At 42.3% G+C, this 18,974-nt stretch overlaps 1 protein-coding gene across 1 annotated transcript in view; it reads right to left on the bottom strand.

Moving 5' to 3' along the window:
- The window catches only part of smyd3 (SET and MYND domain containing 3), a 73,788-nt gene extending 54,858 nt beyond the window's left edge, over nucleotides 1–18,930 (bottom strand). Inside the window, exons 1-3 of the mRNA XM_079340105.1 lie at nucleotides 18,731–18,930; nucleotides 530–593; nucleotides 327–434 (exon numbers count right to left, since the gene is read on the bottom strand). Of these exons, the coding sequence (XP_079196231.1) occupies nucleotides 327–434; nucleotides 530–593; nucleotides 18,731–18,891 (333 nt within the window). The 5' untranslated portion in view covers nucleotides 18,892–18,930. The remainder of the gene's footprint in view (nucleotides 1–326; nucleotides 435–529; nucleotides 594–18,730) is intronic.
- Between the last annotated feature and the right edge of the window lie 44 nt (nucleotides 18,931–18,974).

Genomic DNA, 18,974 nt, shown 5'->3' with positions numbered 1-18,974 from the left:
CGTGTTATTATGGTGCCAAAGAATTATGTTTTGCTACTGTTAAGCTTTACTCGTGGCACTCTTTGAAGCATATTGCTTTTGTTGGATTAGGTCCTGGAAAAGTTGAATCTCTCTGTCTGTTTGGGCGCATGATGGCATTAGATATTTTTTACACAATGCTTTTATTTTCAACAGCCAGTTGAATCTTCCTTCACTAACAGATGCTTTTTACCTCTTCTGAAGAAAAACACACTGAGCCGGAAAAAGTTCGGATTTAGTTTGTTTTTTTTAAATGTAAGAAATTTCCTTTTGAACTTTTTTTTCCTGTTTGCAACATGAAGACATACCAGGGTGAAGATGATCCTCGCAGCAAGACGGACAGAGTCAGTGGGAATTCTCGGTAGGAGGCTTCGCAGGCATTTACACTCTCTCTTATGGTCGCACCATGCTTGTTTCTGAAGGAGAAGAGCTTATCAACAAACTGACAGACATACAACCTTTGTACACACACACACACACACACACACACACACACACACACACTAGCTACCTGGCAGGTGGTGTTGCAGTAGCGAGCCATCTTGCACTGGGAACATCTCAACAAGGTCTGACGTCTAGACATAAGAAGGGAGAAAAAGGTGAGGTAATTCTGCAAACATTTTCAACTGACCTTCGACAAGCATTACAGAAAACAAAATGATACAAAGTCTGACTCACTTCATCAAAAAGCTCTCAAGGCCGGAGGAAGCTATAAATAACAGCTCAAGAAGTGCATGAGTCAGCGAGCTGAAACAGGAGCAGGACTTCAGTCTCTCCTAAAATCTTTGCAGATTTGATTTCTCTTAAAGCACCTCTGAAATGGTTCTGCAGATCTATAAACAGAATAGTTGTGTGACAAGTATAAAGCTCTCACATCATTGTTCCTGCCAATATCTTGACCTTAACCTACACAACAACCTTGTCTTATCCTTTTTCTCTTCGCTATATAAAGCTGTGTGCATCCATTATCTCGTTTTATCCACCCACCCATCGTCTTTGGGATCGTCTAAGAGCTATACATTAGGTACACTCTCCTCTCTGTCACATCCTGTTAGAATCAAGACGTGTCGAAGCGCCTGTGTGTTTTCAGTGTCCACTCTGTGTGTGTGTGTGTGTGTGTGTGTGTGTGTGTGTGCTGTGCTTCTTGGAGCGACACTTCTGTCTTTTCCAGTTTGCCTGTCAGTGTGATAACAAGCCCGACCACGGCAGAGTCTGTCCGCTTCACGCTGCCAATTACAGCCGCGAGAAAGGGCAACACAACACGAACCATACGCAAACACACTCCAACACAAACACACAAGACATGATGAGAATCACAGGAGCTATGTCAAGGTGCACCTACAATTGTTGTTATCTGATTGGTATAAACAGGTTACAATACTTTTATACTAAATTCACAATATGCGACAGTCTGAATATTAATAGTGAAACGCTAATGTCAAACAGACCCGATGTAAATATCTTGTGGAGTCCAACTCCCTCTGGATCTGTTGATCTTAGGTCTGTGTTCACATGGACAGAAGGCCTTTCCTTTAGCTTGTTAATGTTTCACTCAAAGGCTCACATTTCATACTTTCTTTTTAATGAACCCCTCCAGGTCCAACTGCTTGCGCTGCCACTACATGGTGGGGGTGCAAACTCAGGCAAGCTGTGTGTAGTTGCATAAGGATGAAATGAAGAAGTGCCCGGTGCAACTGAAGGAGCAGCAACAGTCTTTACAAAGTGAAGAAAAAAAATGTTCTATGGCCCAAAAGGACAGATTTGAAAGGCCTCGGTGTGGAGGTTAGCGGTCTTGGACTTAGGTCAACAGATGTTCGGCTGTCTTCACAGATGTTTCCTCTCACCTGCTCTCGCACTAAGGTTGTCTGCTCCACCTTCTGCTTTGCACTGCCAGGTCCCTGCCGCCAAGTTTAACATGGCAAGTCATCCCCTGGGCGACCCTGCAGGTGGTTAGCCCTCAGAGGAAGCCACCATGTAATTCACTGGGTTAAGCCTGGCTGAGCTGTGTCTCTATCCTCCCTACAAAGTCAAACACATTTGTGTTATCCCCCTGTCACTGACTCTGTTTATGATGTTCATGGAGAGAACCTCGAGGCGCGGCCCACAGGAGCTCAGTGTTTGGTTTGGGGTGGAACAGAGTGATATTTGCAGCTGACGTGCTTCTGTTGGCTTTCACGTTATACCTTCAGCAAGTACCTGGGCGGCTCCTAAGTGAGGAGCAGTCAGGATTAGAGTCAGCATGGCTCAATGATGGAAACAGTGAATGTTCCCCTTCTGTACGGACTGCGTCAAGCTTATTTGACAGTAAAAAGGATTGCAGGATGTTTTTCAGTTTGGATGTGCCAAAGCAACCTTTTTTTTCTGTTTTGAATCATCTTAGGAAGTGGGGGGGTGCACAGCCTCAAACTCCGAAAGTATTTCCCTTGAGCCATCACTGAAAGTCAGGGTCTGTCATTTCCGAAGTAGAAAGTAGCATCCTCTCCGTTCTCTGTATTCATCCCCCCTCCCCTCTGTGCTCCTTCAAAAGCCACGCCCCTCACTTACATGCACTCCATTGGTCCAGAAGCGGATTTCAGCTCCTGCTTTGAGTGTGGGCTCGTGCATGCATGGGGTAGAGAGACTTGATTGGTTTACTAAAACGTGTACCGTGTGCCGACATTGGTCGAAGTGAATTATTAATGTCTGTCAGGATCTCAAGACAACTTCAATCAAAATCTTAAGAGTATCAGGAGCTCAGACTACTGGTACCTTTTCTCCACTGGGAGGGGCCACGACGTACAAAGGGACCACATCTTATCGGTCCTTAAACACTGTAAAGCTGAGAAATCCCCCACAAAGCCTCTCAAGATTGGAAGTAACCTTATCTCTCTTTTTCTCCTGTATTCATACTGTTTGTGTATTATTGTTGATCATGATGTCTGTCATCTTCAACTATTCTACCCACTGCATCAGCAGTTCTGCAAACACATCACCATTTTTGGCACTGTGCACTTTGGTATTCAATGCCATGTCCAGACTAAAGTCTGGTTTATTTCAGACTCCTTTGACCCAAATCTGTGCTGCCAAATCAGGATTGTTGGGAAGAGTTCATTTGGCCATTCTGAGTCTATTATGAGACATCATTTGAATTTTTTTATGGTGTCCTTAGAGGTTGATACCATGTTATATTTGCACTGTCTGCCAAAGGACTCTGGCCTTCCTGTTAGTGTGATAATTCTTTGACGACAGCCACTGGGCCTTCTGTTTATGGATCTGTCCCCTGACGTTCAGTGTCCTCCTGAAGCTCTTAAATCTCTCCCAACTTTAGGATGTTTGAATGTGTTTTTTTAATTGTTCAGGTAATTTATTATCATGTAGAGATGTATCATATAACACAAGATACACGTGTTGTTTCATACTAAATATGTTCATATCACACAGATCATACCAGCTGAAATCCAACTGGTAATGCTGCAATGATTTAGATGCTTTTTACAACTCATTATTTTGTTCTACAACCTTGTATCCTTTCTCTAAAGCGACATACTGTTAAACAGCTCATCTGTAATGCTCGATTATCTCAAATTAAACTGTGTTCTTTAGCTTCAGTGAGGCACATCTGCCAGATGTTTGGTCTCAAAACTCTGAATTTGTCTTCTTATGTTCATATTTAAAGTCTCTAATGTAGACACTCATGCAGTACGAGTGCTGCTGTGATGCATGTGCACATGTAAAATAATGTTTGAGTATGGGGGTGGGGGGGTCTGGGCAGGCTGAGCAAAGGTTGGTTTGACAATATAAGCTCATATACACTAAGAAGTCGTGCATGCGTGCGTCCCCTTATATGGAGGCTAGTCCTCAACGCGGGCGGCCCGGGTTCGGCTCCAGCCTGTGGCTTCTTTCCTGCATGTCAGTCCCCCCTCTCTCTCCCTGATTTCCACCTCTGTCCACTGTCCTATCTCTCCAACAAAGGCACAAAAAGCCCAAAAATAAATTTATTTATTTAGTTTATTTAATGACGAGCAAAAAGGGAGAGAAAATGACAATTCACCACAATTTCCCCCTCGAGGATTAATGAAGTATATAAAAATCAACAATTAAAAATAATTATTAAATCTTACAATGAATTATTTTATTATTTATTATTACGAGCTTCCACGGACAGAAAATGAGGCAATGGAGACTTTGTTTTGATGGATTTCAACACATTAGCCCAGGGCTCATCTTACTAGTATGGGACAGTTATTAGATTGGACATATGAATGCTGTAGATGACAGAACAATCTTTAAGGCAACGAGCCGACATGTACAGTACAGTCACAGACATTTGGAAAGATGGCTGCTCCACTCCCACATCTAAAACAAGATTTTCAAAACACACTCCTCTTTTCTGCTCACCCTCTTGGTCTGTGTATTCCTGAACTCTCCGTCCCTCCCATTTTCCCCCTCAGTCACTACCTCCTCTCTTATGTCCGTGTGTTTTCATTTGCTATGACCTTTCCTAACTTAAACCCATTGGTACATTCATAGTCTCTCTCCGGGCCCCGGGGCACTGATGGAAACAAAGCTTTTCTTGTCATGTTGAGATCTAACAGTAACAAGGAAGCCACCCACAGTTTAAGAAACATGCTTACGATATGAGACACGTAGTAATAACAGCAGATATGAGCAGGCCAGACCCAAACACAGACTGTTCTGTGCAGCTTCAGCGGATGAATGGAGACAAACCTCAGAAGCTCAGCGTTTCGTCACATCACACGCTGCAAGACGCAGGAAGTCCATCCATCAAACATGAACCTAGACAAACACTCCTGTTCCTGCTCTGTCTTTTACTCTGTGGGAAATCTTGCTGCTACGGAGGAAGTGTCACACTGAATGATCCAAACTGTCTGTGAATGTACTTATGGCATTGATAGCAGTAAGATATCCATGTAAAATATGCAGACTTTAGCTAAATCTGGAGTGTTTCAAATTTGGTCAAATAAATAGTTTCTCGTAAATATGGGGTCCCACAGTAATATGATTTATCGAGATAAATATTTGTGTTGTTTAGTGAAACCAAACGGCAACTTCCAGAGTTGAAAAACAAAGCCAATGAGGAAGGGCTAAATCATTTTTCTCAATGGAGTTTCTAAGTATAAAGTAAATGTAAATATAACACTGACTGTGATGACGCTTTTATCTTCACTTCTTAAAGCAAAGGAAAGGACACAAGGAGTGAGTCACTGCACGCGGGACAAGTACAGAGAGATATGTGAGAGATAAAAATATAATGAATAGTGAGCCACATTAACGCATACATTCAACCTCAGCACAGCAACCGTTGTTATGGTGACCACCTCTGGCTGATAAGCTCTCAGCATTCACACATGTATAAATACACAGTATATAAATATGTGTGTCAGCGTATAGATAGCTCTCTGGATGATTCATGTGTTCACGCAGGGTATTGAACATAATTGAATATCTCCTCTCAGTAATAATTGCATGATGGCACTCCTGAGGATCATCTTTCTGCTCTTTGCTCTCTGCAAAAGAGAGGACAGGGATTAGTAGAAATGTTATTCATGTTGATTTTTTGCTCAATCTTTCCAGCTTGCATGAACGTTATAATTCAACCTGAAACGTTTGACTATAGCTCCAAAACAACAAAACAAGAATAATGTGTCGTAACATCTTGTAGTTCAACAGTTTAGCTTCCTGTTCATCCTCTGGGCTTCGAAACAAACTCCCAACGCCGTACATTAGTTCATGACTCAAACACAGAGTGAGAACGCTGCTCTGGCCTCAGGCCAATGATTAATACGAGTTCAGATCATACACTGCTCCATACACTATGATACACACACTGATGTAACATAACAGCAGTCTAAATATAGGTGCGGACAATTACAACAAATGCAGCAGGATCAAAATAAACACAAGAAGACAGCAAGAAAAAAAGCCCAAGAGTTCAAACTAACAGACGTCATCAGGTCATTGGCACGTAACAGATTTAATCCGTCTTTGACGAGGCTGTGAATCCTCCGATAATCTGTCTCATAGTCCATTGTGTTTTTTTCTCGATTTTGTATGTCCCCTGCCTTTTCTGTCCTTCCTGTCCTGCTGTGCCTCTGTTAGATGGTAGATGTAAAGTTATGGTCTTCTGGTTGGCAGGAGAAACTCATGAATAACATTAAACGAGTTTCATTAGAAATGTGAATTAAAAATCTGACATCCGCTCTCCCTCTCTCCGCAGCCCCTCCTCTTCAGCTTAATGTCATACACTGTTTCTTACTTCGACTTTTTTTCCCCCTTCTCTTCATCCTCCGCCAACATAAATCATGAGCTCACTCTTGCTTACGATCCCTCCATCTTTCATTTTCACTCCCTCCTCCACACAAGGCGTTGGATAATAATCGATTGTTGTCAATATCCCAATTATATAACAGTTACGCCGTTGTGAATTTTTCAGATCAATTTATTGTTTAAGTTGTGTAGTAAGCAAATTAATGTAACACTTCTTTGGTTGGAGTGCTGAAGATCAAACACCATCAGCTCCTGGAACCCCTCCCCTTTCAGAAAGATCAACGAGAGCATTTCTCCAGCCTTCTTTTTGGGATGAGAAAAATGTTCTCTTCCTTGGAAGCATAAAGGGCAGACGCTGAATCTGCTAGAAAACAACACGAAGAGGTCACCTTCTATCCATCCCGTTTCTGTGCTGCTGGGTTAATAGTTGATCATCATACAGGTTTTGTTATAAAGGAAGTTTGACATAACGTAAAATGCACAGCACAAATATCTCTCTTGTGCCTGCTCGCTGTTTCTTTGTCATTATTTTCTCATTGAAACATATAAAATCATCATTTCACTAGATGGATCAGTTTCATACGTTTGATAAAGAAGATATTGATACACAGTCAAAACATGGAACCTTTTACTAAAGACCTGGTTCATTTGGATAGACCTGGGTATACACGACCGTGGACACACGATTGAACCACCAAGTAAGAATGCTTCTTGTATGAGTCGGTCACTCATGTATTGTACTGTGTTGACTTTTTTGTTCCTTTTTCAACTGTTGGGAAAACATTTTTTGAATCTTGCAAATTCTCAAATTGTGCAAATTGTCAAACAGGAAAAAACAGGAAATCTTGAAAAAGTTGATGACTGCAGATCAATCACAGTCATGTAAATGGTAAATGGACATGAACGTATATAGCGCTTTTCTAGTCTTCTGACTGTTACGATTCAGAATAGTTTGGACCCAGGAGCACGACTCAGAGACAAACTGGTTAACGATCAACAACAAATTTATTACAATCAAGCTAGTGACAAATGCTGACACAAAGTGCAACAATAAATTTAACGTGACTCTGAAATGTGCTTCCAATTTCCCGATTCCAACACGCGTGCAGATGAGCCAGATTAGGACAAACAAACGACGGGGAGACGGAGCTGCAGGTAGGGCTGGAGTTGGGAGCTGACGAGATGAAAAACACGAGAGGGTCAAAAACACAGCAGACAAACACGAACGTCCAAAAAAATACTACTAGAGATCTGAGAGCTGACACAAGGAGTACTAACCCAAGGATCATGAACGATAATCTGGCGTCGACTGAAGGGGAAGACCAGGCTTATATGCAGCGCTGATTGGATTGAGCACACCTGTGGACACACCTGACTCCAATACTGATTACGGGGGGGGGGGGGGGGGGGGACACAGGAGGAGCAGACAGACAGGGAAAACAAACACACACACGTGGAAAAGCATTAATAAACCCCAGAACAAGACACTGACTACTCAAAGCGTTTTTACACTGCATGCCACACCTACATATTCACACACTGATGGCAGTAGATGCTATGTGGTATCATCCATCAGAAGTAACTCATCCATTCATACAGCACCACCGAAGCAGCGGGAGCATTGCAGGGTTCAGTATCTTGACCAAGGACGTACTGGACATGTTGCTTAGCTAGGGACCGAACCCTCAACCTTCCAGTACAGACGACCACTGAGCCACAGGTTAGCAGACGATGTGACAGAAATGAGTGGAGAGAAGAACATTAGTATGCAAGAGCGTATGCATGTGCTGTGCACTCACATGTCTGTATATATAAGCGGTCAATTTTGTTACATCTATGCCATCGGACGCCTAATTAGGCCTACCTCAGCATCCTCTGTTGGTGTTTGTGTGTGCAGCATGGTAATTAATTTCCCGTGAGTATTTTGTGCTGCAGCCATGAGAGAGGGTTTGGTTCTGTATTCATGTGTGCGTTTGTTTGTGTGCTAATCATGAGTGTGGTCCTCTTTTCTGGGCGGTGCAGTCGTGCCCGATTGGATTTTTTCATTTCCAGGCTGAGTGGCCAACACAGCATACTTTACAACACAGGGACACCTTACAGCTTTAGAGTATGTATGTAGATATATATATATATATATATATATATATATATATATATATATATATATATATATATATATACACACAAACATAATCTACTTCTCGAATTCAAACATTCCTGATGCCATCAAAGTGGTTCAAGCCGTCTGCATAGTTATTTGACAGTGAAGTCAACATGAGACTGGGTCTTTATAAAGTGTTTGAAAGATGAGCACAAAGCTTCCTCTCCAGCCCTGCTCCTGTATGTTACAGAGTCAATGTGAGAGGATTTAAGCAGAGCACCTGATTAATGAGCTGCACATGCTGAAGGGACACTACTGCCATCTACTGTTCAACGCACACTCAGCCGAAAAGACAAAACAGAACTAACTCTGCAGAGTGCCGACGTCCACAGCACAACTACAGCAACACGCCAACACATGGGTATAGTAGGTGACTAGCATACAAAGTACCTCTGCCAGAGTGTGTGTGTGTGTGTGTGTGTGTGTGTGTGTGTGTGTGTGTGTGTGTGTGTGTGTGTGTGTGTGTGTGTGTGTGTGTGTGTGTGTGTGTGTGTGTGTGTGTGTGTGTGTGTGTGTGTGTGTGTGTGTGTGTGCAAGAGAGGGAGAGAAAGACAGACGCCAGCTGTGCTGCCATCCCAGCCGTCCTGCAGCTCTTGCCGCGTTCTTAATGGTTGTTTAGAGGGTGATTCATTGACACCTGAGGGGACTTGTGGGACGAGTGTCCTGATGGCTTTATTATGATGATGAGCGAACATGCACACACACTCAGTCACGCAGTGCGCTCTACAGGGAACACGTTACTGTAAAGAACAACATCATTTTTAGTTGATTAGTATTGTTGCTAGTTTCTTTAAAAGCCTGACCCTCAAGTGCTATAGTTAAAGGTGATATATAGCTTGTTTGGAAAAATACACGTTCACAATATATTCTATATAAGTTCAAAATTCACGGTGTAAAAACTAAAAACCTTCATAGAGATAAACACTAAAGACAAAACGAGAGAAATGATCATTAGGATGGAAGTGATGAAAGGCTTATTCACAGACTCAGAATATCACACTTATTAATTATTCCAGAGTTTAGCTGTTTTGTCTTTCACATGAATCCAGTAAACGAACAAACTGATAGGACATAGACTTAAGAGGTGCTTAACAGTGCATTAACAGTTCATTGGTGTGATCTATTCACAAAGTCCTCTCCATGGTTTTAATAAAGGCAGGTGTATCTGTCGAGGTGTGTGACAATGACATAGATGTGAACTCTGAGATATAAGCATGTCTCCAGACGCCGAGCAGCTTCAATAACATCCAACTCGATTAGGTTCAAGAATTTCTGGGTAAGCAGCATTAAAGCAACAATTACATTTCAATATTTAAACAGCAATTCAAGTCTTCAAATTGTTGCTTTATTGTTGGTTATTCAGGAAAGACTTCCTAGCCACAGGGGGCTTCGCTTGTGTTTTACCGTGTTGCTGTGAGTACTGACAGAGACATTAGCATTAACAAATAAAACGTGCACTATGTGGAATAATGTAAATCTGCAGGGCGTCTTTGCTTATTTATCATGTTCCTCTGGGGAACAAACACACAGACGTGGAGTTCTGCACTCGCTGAACATCCATCCTTGATAGGACTGATATCAAACGTGTGTATGGTCGTCATTAGAAGAAGTTCTGCTTGACGAGGGGTGTGTGTGTGTGTGTGTGTGTGTGTGTGTGTGTGTGTGTGTGTGTGTGTGTGTGTGTGTGTGTGTGTGTGTGTGTGTGTGTGTGTGTGTGTGTGTGTGTGTGTGTGTGTGTGTGTGTGTGTGTGTGTGTGTGTGTGTGAGAGAGACCTGGAGAACTGACAAGAGGAGGAGAAAGAAGAGGATGCACGGAAATTAATCGACATCAGGAACGGGGCAGGGAGAGAAAGAGCAGGGCCACGTGGGACTTAAAAAGAACACAAGTAACAACGAGGAATGAGCTTGTGGAGGAGAAGAAAACAGGGAGCTGGATGTGAGAAACTGAGGAAGACACAGATGTCAGAAGTAGCAGATGGGAGGACAAACTGAGAGGAGGTGAGAAGTGAAAGGAGGAGGAGTGGAGACTTATCTTTTGAACTCCTTCCCTCCTCTCATCTGCTCCTGCTCAGCTTTCTGTTGGCTCGACTAAAGGCGCAATCTGCATGCTTCATATGCAGCACTGCATCAGCACGCAGTCATCAGGGCGAGTGTGAACGTGAGGAAGAAGGTGGAAAGAGGGTGTGTGCTTATGCACAAGATAAAATGAGATATGACAGAGTGTGCATGAGTGAGTCTGGGAGGGAATTTGACAAAGATACTGTTTGTGCGGGGAAAAAAATAAACAGCTGTTACACCGTGAAAAGATTCTTATTTAAAAAAAGATGAAGTGTGTGTATTTGTCACACATCAACGGAGAGTCAGAACACACTTTGTAAGAGAGTGCAGAAGACGAAGAGATTCTTTAGATGTCCATCACTCGGTAATTAATGAAATGATCCTACATAATGTACCTCTATAATCAGTAAAGAGCTGCGTGTAAATCATTACAGACCAGCTGCATTGGGTCTGAAATAAAACAAACGTGCTTCATGAATATAGCCATAGAAATGTATTTCATATTGCAACTAGCATGTGACAATTAAAGGTTGTCTGATTAAAGAACCTTTATCAGCAGCAGTCTGAAGTTTGAATCTTGAACTATGAATGCTGTCAAGCAGCAGTCGAAGCTGAGACGTAACCGCAGCGTCCACAAATCAGCTGGTGGATTCGTCTGTAAGCAGCCACTCCTGAACTTTTTCACTGACAAAGTTTTTTGTGAAAGGACGCGGACCATCACAGCTCAGGTCTGTCAATCTTTTATATTAAAAAAAAGCGTCCTTCCCTGTATAAAAATTGAATCGTGATATTTTTTGATGATTACAAACCTCTCTTATGTACCCGATGCTCAGCTGTCTCACGAGGTGCCGTTACATCACTGAGGGTAAGCCAGGTCTGGTGAGCCCTGAAGTCAAAGCATTCAGTGTCATGAACCAGCTCTTCAAACATCCCCGGGTGATATAATATATAATATAATATAATAACAGGATAAACTAGACAATTGACCTCGATTACGATTAATGAACGATTATTTTGTTTTGTTCTTTGTCATTATAGTTCACTGACCTGGTTTCTGCTGTAAATGTGCTCAACTATTGGAGCTGGGATACGTTTTCTAATGAAACAGTGCTGATATCTGAAGAACTATTTTGTGGTTATTGATTGAATATTTTGAACTGGAATCAAAGCATAGCTTGAAATGAAAACGACTTATTTTAAAATAAATAAATGGTGTTTCTTGCAGCAGTGACTTTGAGTTTGACTTCTTTTTTTGTTTGCATTTGTCTTCCCGAAAGACAAAATGTGTCCAAACAAAGGACAGTGCTTCCATGTCGTGAATTGGACGTGTCGTCATGTCGCTCTGCCCTGAAAATAATCGACATGGGCAACATTACATCAGTTGGAGCTTCTGAATGTAGATTTTTATTCATTTTTGATGAACTGCCCTGCCCTCCCTTTTGTGTGAGTGCGCACAGAACCTGATGAAGACAGCCTGAGTTAACAAGGGAATGTGTTCAGCTCTCCATGCAAACATTAAAGCAGTAATACGTGACAAACGACTGAGACGAGCTGACCTTTTACTAGATCCTGCTGGAGGAACTCGTCAAGTAATGTTTAAAGGGGATTTAATCTTCCTTCAGAGAGGGAATGAAGCTTGCTGTTCTTTTAATACAGACAAGATTCAACTAAAAGTTCCTAATCAGCAGCAGCTATCTGGGTTATTTTAAGCAACAAACCCATGTTGGTTAAATGTTTGTGATTAATGTTAGTTAGTTACTTTATTGTCCCCGCGGGGAAATTCATTTTCACAGCTGTACAGGCAAGGAGACACCATACTCACACATATAATCTGATCATGGTTTGTACTGAGGCAGATTCATATGCATCTGAAAGATCAAATGTTAGAGCTGGCAAATGTGTCTGGTTCCTACAGACAAGTTCAGATGAAATCTAAAGGGCAGAGCAGACAGATAGAAAAGACACTGAATTAAAAACATGATGAGTGCTGTAAACAGAGGGGAAGGTGTGCGCATGCAAATGGGTTTTTTTTTTATTTCTGATTAAACCTCCTGAGTACATCTACTGCTGGGAACAATTCAACCCATCGACATCAAGTGATCCTAAAACTCAAACAGCGTACTGTTCGCCTCCCTCTGACCCATGTGTTCTCACACGTGTTCTTCTTACAGTCTTTGGTTCTAACATGTCAAAGATGACAGGTCTTACGTTTTCTGCCGGTGTCATGGTTTGAGTTCAGTCTCGTCCAGGGTAGTTTCTCTTTTTATGTCTTGTTTTTGAACACGTGCTGAGGCCTGAAATTCATCTGAAATTAGAACAAAACTCCTCAGTCAAACACTTCAAAGTGTTTCATGTTTCTTTGAATAATAAAAGCCTCCTGGTAATTGGTTTATCTAACTTTGAATCAGAAATAACTCCCTATAAATAAGACAAACGTTTGACATGTTTTGTTGTTTGCACTGTGTGTGTGTGTGCGTGTGTGTGTGTGTGGGGTCCAAAGAGACACTGAGTGAGAGATTGGTGTCAAATATAAAGACTTCCTCTGACAGAGATAATGTTGCCCTGCACCCATCACCTAACATCAGACACATAAAGCAGCGCGCGCACACACACACACACACACACACACACACACACACACACACACGACCTGACAGAAGAGAGAAACATAAATCCTACTTTGGTCTGTCAAAAGCAGAGAAAAACCCTTCAAAGCTGTGTGTGTGTGTGTGTGTGTGTGTGTGTGTGTGTGTGTGTGTGTGTGTGTGTGTGTGTGTGTGTGTGTGTGTGTGGGTGTGTGTGTGTGTGTGTGTGTGTGTGTGTGTGTGTGTGTGTGTGTGTGTGTGTGTGTGTGTGTGTTACCGTTTCCCCCACAAATGAAGTCCAAACTGTCTGCCTCTCATGTTTTCACAGGAACTTCATTAGCTGACACCTCAGTGATCACACATCCTGCCTAAGGTCACAAACACTTCATATACACGGAACCATCAAAGGGTGGCTAATCACCATTTAGACAAGCTGTATCAAATATTTGAGAACACATCATAGCTACCATGAGAAAGCGGTTAGCTTTAGCTCTTGGCTAGCTAACAGCCAGCAGTGTTTTGGAGCATGGAAGAAGGCATTATAACATAAACTTTCGATGACAGCATTCGAACGTCACTCACTGAGGCTGATTAACATAAACAGGATCTATCACCTGATACTGAGACCCCCAATAAAAACCATTTACAACCAACGACATCAAACTGAATTCAGGGAAACTGTTTGGCGTCAAACAGAGTGTGGCGCCGGGTCGTTTTTTTAAATACTGCTTTACTTTGCATTCCTCCATTAAAAATAGTGACACAATCTAGCAGGAGTTTTATAAAATATATATATTTTTTTGTCTGTGTTCCTACATTATTATTGTTTTTACATTTCGCTATACGATACGTTTTCGTTGTCCTTAAGAAACAACTCTCCATTTACTCTCATTATATATTACTCTGATGAGAATGTGTTTATGTGTGTGCATCCTCCTTATTTCACTCATTAATTACAAACAGCCTTCAAGGCAATAATTAGCTTCATGCCCCCCTCTTCGATACACAAATGATGTTCTTTTCAATGACACACACACACACAGTTTTAAGTCTACTTGCTACAAGCCACAACACAATAACTTGACATTTATTCAATAACTGTAAAAAAAATAACCCTTCATCGTCACACGGGGAGATGGACTTATAACAAAATAAATCAATAATCATTTACAATGATTTGGTCTCTACTGAATTCCATTATTTTTCATGTGTCAGAGGGGTGAGTGTGTGTGTGTGTGTGTGTGTGTGTGTGTGTGTGTGTGTACACGTGTGTGTTTGGAGTAAGATCGAGCTCAAGTTGTGCATGATGTTGTCTCTGATATATTGAGTAAGTAGCATGGATACATTTGTTTGACTTGTGGCTGACACTCATCAACCTGATTGTCTATGTTGTATCTTTTATTGATTTGACATCAGTGAGTGATCTGTTTTTGTCGCAGCTCTTGACGAACAATGGACATGTACTGTGTGTGTGTGTGTGTGTGTGTGTGTGTGTGTGTGTGTGTGTGTGAGAGAGTTGACTGCTGCAGGTTGATGAAATGTTTGACTTCCTGTCAGTTGTTAAGAGCAGTCGTGTTTGTGTTTCTCATCATAATACCGCTGTCTAAACTTTTAAGCATTCTGCTGAAGACACAGGAGCCTTACTGGTGTGTGCACCACTCTTTGTGGTTATTTACCATTAGTGCCATAAATATTACCATTTATTAGCACAAAAAGGTGTGTACTTCTCCACTGAACCAAAAGAGTAGCCCACAAAGCAAAAACGAGTGAAGTGAAGCTGCAACTAAGAAGTCATGTTTTACAGCTGCAAAGAAGTTCTGCTGTAAGAGCATCACTCGATGCTAGCCAACAAATGTCAGACGCTAACTACAATGTAAAAACGTGTTTACATTTGCAAAACGTCAGAAAAATTGGCAATGTTTTACACTGGAAAATCTCCTGAATAGACGAGAACATGAACAGTAGGTTATAGCTCGAGTTTTGAGGTGGTAATATTGGTGCCGTCGTACACGTTTCACAGTATAGGTCAACATCTTTTACATAGCTTTTATATACTCTGAGTTTTATGGGGTTAAGTTTCTTTCCCGAGGACACAACGGAAATGTTGCTGCAGGAGCTGGGGATCGAACCCCCACATAAACAACCGAGTCACAGCTGCTCAAGGGCACATCGACTGGATCAAAAAGTTGCACATTCTTCCTTGAAGGCCTCTGGTTAATTAGAAAGTGTAATGTGTAATGCTACATAAAAAAAATGAATACATCATCTTTTTCTGTGTTTGAATGTGTGACATCTTAAAATGTCAATATGCGGAGAATGAAATGAAACCCATGCTTCAACTATTTCAACAACTTATAATGGATACTATACAGTGAAAAATGTGCAAACCCAGGAAACATCCAGGAGCCTCCTCATCTTGCCTCTCGCTCTGGTTATAAATGGCCGACAGTCTGTGAGGGGATCAGCAGGAGGAATCAATCAGGTTACATAAAAGAAACCAAACTGCCCTGCTGTTACTTCATGTCGCAGCAATTCTCCACATGTACATCCCTGCAGGCTATTTACTAGCTTAAAATGACTGAGCTCACATTACAGTAATTCAGAGAAAACACACACACACACACACACACACACACACACACACACACACACACACACACACACACACACACACACACACACACACACACACACACACACACACACACACACACACACACACACACACACACACACACACACACACACACACACACACACACACACACACACACACACACACACACACACACACACACACACACACACACACACACACACACACACACACACACACAGCATAGCAACAGTCCTCTGCAGCAGCATGGGGACAAAGCATCTTTACAGGGGTGTCTTGACAGTTATGGATAATGACGCTAAACTTAATTATCACTGAATGAAGTGGACCGTGTTCCTCAGAGCTACATGAACAGATCACTGATTGTGGATTCTGTTAAATAACAATAGTAAGTGACAGCAGAAACAGATGCTGTTTGCATACGACAAACTGATGCACTGGAAGTGGGGGATCTGTCTGAGGAAGTGAAACACGTTCTTCCTTTATATGCATTCAACGTTAAAGTCAGTCGGGTCAACCCTTATGTGCGCTGGATTACTCTGATCTTGAAAGCTCCGACTGGACTGTGTTTACATTTGTGAATACGATGCTGTGTGCAAAATCACAGGTGTGGTTATGTGTGCTTTTGCTATTTATCCAGCAACACCTAAACATACAATACAGAATGAATGATATTCTGTCTGAATACACACAGCCAAAGACATACATACTCGTGTTTGTTTGAAAACCTACTTTTTTCAACATCTCCGCTCAAGTTATTAATTTGAACAGAATCCAAGTCAATAACAATAAATGTCAGAGCTGATATATTTGGAGCCAAAGTGATACTCTGTGACTTCTTCTTTCAGATCAACAGTCATAAAGGTTGCAAAACTCAGAAGTTTCAAAGTTGGAAAGTTTCCATGGGAATTAGTCTGAATAAACAGGAATAAACTGTGAATTTACTCAATTGAAGGTGGGCCCTAACAGTGAACTTAAATCTAGATGGGGGAAATGTATTTGAGCATAAACTTGATTAAAACAACCAGATTTCATACAAGTACACTTGAGTATGCCATTTCTCAATCATGCTCACACACTGCTTACTGCAGGGCCACTGAGGCCACGCCCCCTACAGGCACAGCACACACTTCTTACTGCAGGGCCACTGTGGCCACGCCCCCTACAGGCACAGCACACACTGCTTACTGCAGGGCCACTGAGGCCACGCCCCCTACAGGCACAGCACACACTTCTTACTGCAGGGCCACTGTGGCCACGCCCCCTACAGGCACAGCACACACTGCTTACTGCAGGGCCACTGTGGCCACGCCCCCTACAGGCACAGCACACACTGCTTACTGCAGGGCCACTGTGGCCACGCCCTCTACAGGCACAGCACACACTGCTTACTGCAGGGCCACTGTGGCCACGCCCCCTACAGGCACAGCACACACTGCTTACTGCAGGGCCACTGTGGCCACGCCCTCTACAGACACTGTGCACACTTCTTACTGCAGGGCCACTGTGGCCACGCCCCCTATAGGCACAGCACACACTGCTTACTGCAGGGCCACTGTGGCCACGCCCTCTACAGACACTGTGCACACTTCTTACTGCAGGGCCACTGTGGCCACGCCCCCTACAGGCACTGTGAACAGTGCTCAACACTAAAAGCCTACTATTTGTGATCTTTACTTATTTTCAATAGAATATATACACATACTTCAGCCATACAGTCACAACTTACAGTCATTCAGCTATTTTCTGTCGTTGTCATATTACAGTATATCTGTCTTTTTATCAAACAGTGGGGTCTTTGTTTTCCATCAGGTTATAAAGTCCAGATCAGAAGCCATCTATCAGCTGAATGATCCTAACACTGTAAATGAAAGCAGTAATTCTTCCACAGAGTAGAGAGAAGAGACTGAACATACTCTGAAATTCATAACTAGCCATGAGCTTCCTCTTTATTAGTTTTCCCTGAGGCCTTTTGCATTAACAACTCTCATTAATCACCTTTCTGTTGCTGCTGAGGCGCATGGACTTATATAGCACACCGTTTTTTACCTATTTACCTTTATTCACCTTGCAGTGCCTGCACCATACTCTGCCGTTCTGTAGCTTGTCTTGCTTGTCCAGTCTCATTCATCAACATACGTGAGTTTATCTTGATAGAGAGGGTTTGGCTACAGTGGAGAAAACAGCAGTGTGGCCATGAGGCATCCAGCTGGACAAATATCAGTTAAAGTAAATAAGATGAAGCAGGATGAATCAAGGCAGATGAATGCTACACTGATACTGTATTCAAAATGTCTTCAGACAGGTGAGGGGGAATCAAATGAGCAGAGCAAGGTAACGATGCAGATGATTTCACACAGATGCACAGCAAGGGTACAATTAAACCATTAACATCCCACCATGCTCAGTGGCATGAGTACAGATGCTGAGTGTTGCGTGAAAATGGGTGAGGATAAGATATGGGATATCTGGGGGGGCTTGGCATGGTTTAAGTGTACTCAGCCATTTTCTCATCAAGGCTTTACTCATCAAGGTTAGCTAAGGGCTGCTTTTCTAAAAATAATCTGAATAAGGCCTTTCATCCTTGGCTGAGCATAAAACACCTTTTTACATTAAGGGAATGCAAAAACTTTACTGTTGGACAATATTTGACATTTATGATATTTTAAAATAAAACAGATTTGCATATCACTGAGCAAAATTATAGTCATCTCAAAAACGATGACAGAGCAATGTTGCCCTCTAGTGACCAGATTAACAACCAGCTGAAGTTGCATCTCAAAGTGCACATTTAATGGAGCAGCTGACAGATAAGCAAGAGCCAAGATAACAAACGATTGGAGTATTTGGTCTGCTTATCTGCTTTACAAAGCTACTCAAATTGCTGAAGTGAGACAAAAACATGTCGTTATTCACAACACCACTGGCCCTGACTTCAGGAGCATGAAACTACCCAGCAGCTGTTTGCAGACACTGTATAGTGCTGCTACCTTGAAGATGAGCATGTTTCATAGATGATCTCACCGTGTAAAGCAGTGGTGGCAGACTTCTCTGGCCTGTTTGTTGGAGACACAGCACGCCAGCGGCTCGGCAGAGTACACCAGCTCTCCTCTTTTGATTCTGGCTGTAGCTCGTAACCCATTACCCTTTCCCGGGCTGACAAAACGCTCGAGTTTTGGTGCCATTTTCGGTTTTCCCACCACGTGAACCGAGCAGTGTTTACATCCGCCTTGCGTCATAACGTCACAAATAGCGCGACGTTTTCTTT

This window comes from Symphodus melops (assembly GCF_947650265.1).
Source record: "Symphodus melops genome assembly, chromosome: 3".
Classification (NCBI taxonomy): Eukaryota; Metazoa; Chordata; class Actinopteri; order Labriformes; family Labridae; genus Symphodus; species Symphodus melops.
The sequence above is the reverse complement of the archived record's forward strand: the minus strand, read 5'-3'. Positions and strand labels throughout refer to the sequence as shown.